The 2,687-nt window shown below is 63.3% G+C and overlaps 1 protein-coding gene across 1 annotated transcript in view; it reads right to left on the bottom strand.

The window, feature by feature from the left end:
- Positions 1–1,376: 1,376 nt before the first annotated feature.
- The window catches only part of RRP1 (ribosomal RNA processing 1), a 15,758-nt gene continuing 14,447 nt past the window's right edge, over positions 1,377–2,687 (bottom strand). Inside the window, exon 13 of the mRNA XM_024758449.1 lies at positions 1,377–1,891. Within this exon, the coding sequence (XP_024614217.1) occupies positions 1,665–1,891 (227 nt within the window). The 3' untranslated portion in view covers positions 1,377–1,664. The remainder of the gene's footprint in view (positions 1,892–2,687) is intronic.

The raw sequence follows: 2,687 nt of genomic DNA, 5'->3' as shown, positions 1-2,687 counted from the left end.
AATAAAAGACAAAAAAAACACCGGCCCGCACCCACAAAACAGCGCTAATAGCAGCAGCGCCCTCCCTCCCAGGGTCCCAGCTGGGGAGGAAGTGACGGCTCGACGGTTATCAGCCAGGTCACCTCGCCCGTTAGCCAGCCCTGCCCGCCGGCAGTCTGTGGTGGACGTCTCCTGAAGCCGCTTTGGGGTGGTGAAAGGAATGCTCACGTACTGAGGCCTGGGGAAGTCGTTCCGGCTTACGCATGAGCTGACGTGCATCTGGTGCTGACTCCAACAGCCTGTTTGTGGCCTTTCAAACATACACTGTCCATCCGCTGTAATTATTAAAGCAGAGCGCGCACTGACCAGAAGAATGTCCACGTTAAACAGAAAGGTGAAATGCCTCCCTTCCTGGGAGGCCAACGCTGGTCCTCCTTTGACGCTAAGCCTCCCTCCCAGGTGCCAGGGCCACGCTGACTCGCTGTGTACCTGCTGGTCTGGTTTTTTTTGAAACCTTGAAGGAATGTACCCCTGACCTAACATTCTTTGTTCTGACAGGACAGAAAACTGTGCTGCAAACCCTGCCTCTCCGAAGCAGTTCTCAGAGCTATGACAGGCTGTCTTCTGGGCTATGGTCCTCAGTCTGGCTCAAATAAAACTCTTTTCTATTCCTATCGTAGATTGTTTACTGATTATTTTCGGCAACGGGGAAAGGCACTTAAACTTTGAGGGACGTAGACTCTGGGACTTGTCACTACCCTCCCTACTCCTGCACCCCACCAGCCCCACACACCTCACAGCTGGACCAAAACGGGGTCCCCGGGCGTCTACTCCAGCGGGGCCGTGCTCACACACGGCTGGGCTTTGGAAGCTGAGGTGCGGCTCCGGTCTCTACGGGTCCCCCCCAGGCTGGGCCTGTCGCCGGGCTGCACGCACCTCGGCCCAGCAGAGGCCGGCCTGGCTGACTGAGGCGGCATGCACCTGTCACCCGGGCAGCCCTCGCCATGGCCACGGCCACAGCCCTGCCTGGGAGCCACCGGAGCCCACACGGCACTACGGCCCATTTCTATTTTCCATCTAACTGGGACTCGGGCCAAGGGCTGAAACGGAATCCAAAGGAGGCGAGGGGAGGCGTGCAGGCGCCCACAGGGACCTCAGATCCAGCTCTGCCTCAGTCACGGACAAGGGGCGGGCAGGGAACCGACCCTCCTGCCCAAAGCACAGGTTCACTGTCAGCTCCCAGCCCGAGCTGATAAAGTGCACGTCCAGACGACGCTGGTAACCCTCGGCCTCATCTTGCCGAGCGTGTCTGAGGACCACGTCAACAGACCTCGGGTGCAAAACACAAACGCCCCCAGAGAACCCGCATAAACGCACCAGGGCAGGACTGGTTTGTAGGCACCGCGTGGCACTTTATTTACAGACGCCTGGCGGGCAGCCGGTCCCCTGCCTGGGGAGGGTGCCTGCAGGGAGGCTCCAGTCCCGGGGGTCCGCCGGCCTGACCAAGGTCAGCACAGCCGCAGCACGTTCTGGGACGCAGGCGCTAAGTGAGGGTCCAACCCCCTTGAGTCCTGACCTCTGCCACTTCCCGACACAGTAAGTCAGGGAGCGGTCGGTGTCCAGAGTCTCGGGAACCCAGCCTGACTGTCCCGTCCCCTCATCCTCCCCGGAGCGCCTGGCAGACATCACTTCTGGCCCTCCAGGGCCCGCTTCCTTTTCGCCTTTGGCGCCTGGCCATCGGCCGCCTTCGCCCTGGCGCCCGCCCAAGGCCGCCGCCGCCTCTTGGGGGCCCCTCTCCTGCCACGGCCCCCGGGCTGCTCCCGGGGCACGGCGGGGTCAGCCCCTGCGCTCCGGCGCCGCCTCGCGGATGCCGGGCTCGGGTCTGGACACGAGGCCTCCTCTGCAGCTCTCCCTGAAATGGCAAGGCCTAGTAAACGAGGCGTCGAGAAGGCCAGCTCCAACTGCTGTGATGCTGACTGAGGTGCCAGCCCCAGGGTGGCAGAGGACACACAGTGCTCGGCAGAGGCACCGACGGCCTCGGGAGCGGACCCGCGTCGACCCCACAGAGGCCTGTGCCAGCAGCGCTGTGATTTCCACGGCCATCAGGCAGGGAAACCTACTCGGGCTCCTGACGCCAGGGAGGCTGACCAGGAGGTGGGCCTTTAGGACGACCGGCACGAGGACAGAACAAGAAGAAAGGGAACTGGGCAAAGGCAGGACATCTGGGGCGGGCGGGCCCAGGCTCAGCGCACGTGGGGCCAGAGGGTACACTGGTCGGAAGGGGCAGCTGGGAAAGCAGGGCCGGGCCTCTCAGTCAACGTGACAGCCGACAGTCAGCGTCCAGGGCCCAGCCTGGCACGAGTATGTGAGCCAGTCCACGCCTGCTAAGCGGCCCTGGTGTGAAACGAGCTGGACAGGGTTGGCCCGGGCCGGAGCAGGGGTGAACGGAGAGACCCTTCAAAGGGCACTTGGGGCCCAGGACTTGGGGCCAGTTGACCACACACGGATGACACAGGAGGGATCTCGGTGGGGGGGTGGAGCCACCGCCTCTCCCTCTTCTGTGTCCCCTTCCAGCCAGGGGTGCCTCTGGCTCCTGCCCCGCTCGGTGCTGTGGGCACAGCCCATCCCACTGCAGAGGGCAGCCCCAGTGGTCTACAGTGGGTACAGGGCTTGGGGTGTGCCAGGAGCGCACGACAGCCCTTAGCAAG

This window comes from Neophocaena asiaeorientalis, unplaced genomic scaffold (genome assembly GCF_003031525.2).
Source record: "Neophocaena asiaeorientalis asiaeorientalis breed wild unplaced genomic scaffold, Neophocaena_asiaeorientalis_V1.1 scaffold45, whole genome shotgun sequence".
Lineage (NCBI taxonomy): Eukaryota > Metazoa > Chordata > Mammalia > Artiodactyla > Phocoenidae > Neophocaena > Neophocaena asiaeorientalis.
The sequence above is the reverse complement of the archived record's forward strand: the minus strand, read 5'-3'. Positions and strand labels throughout refer to the sequence as shown.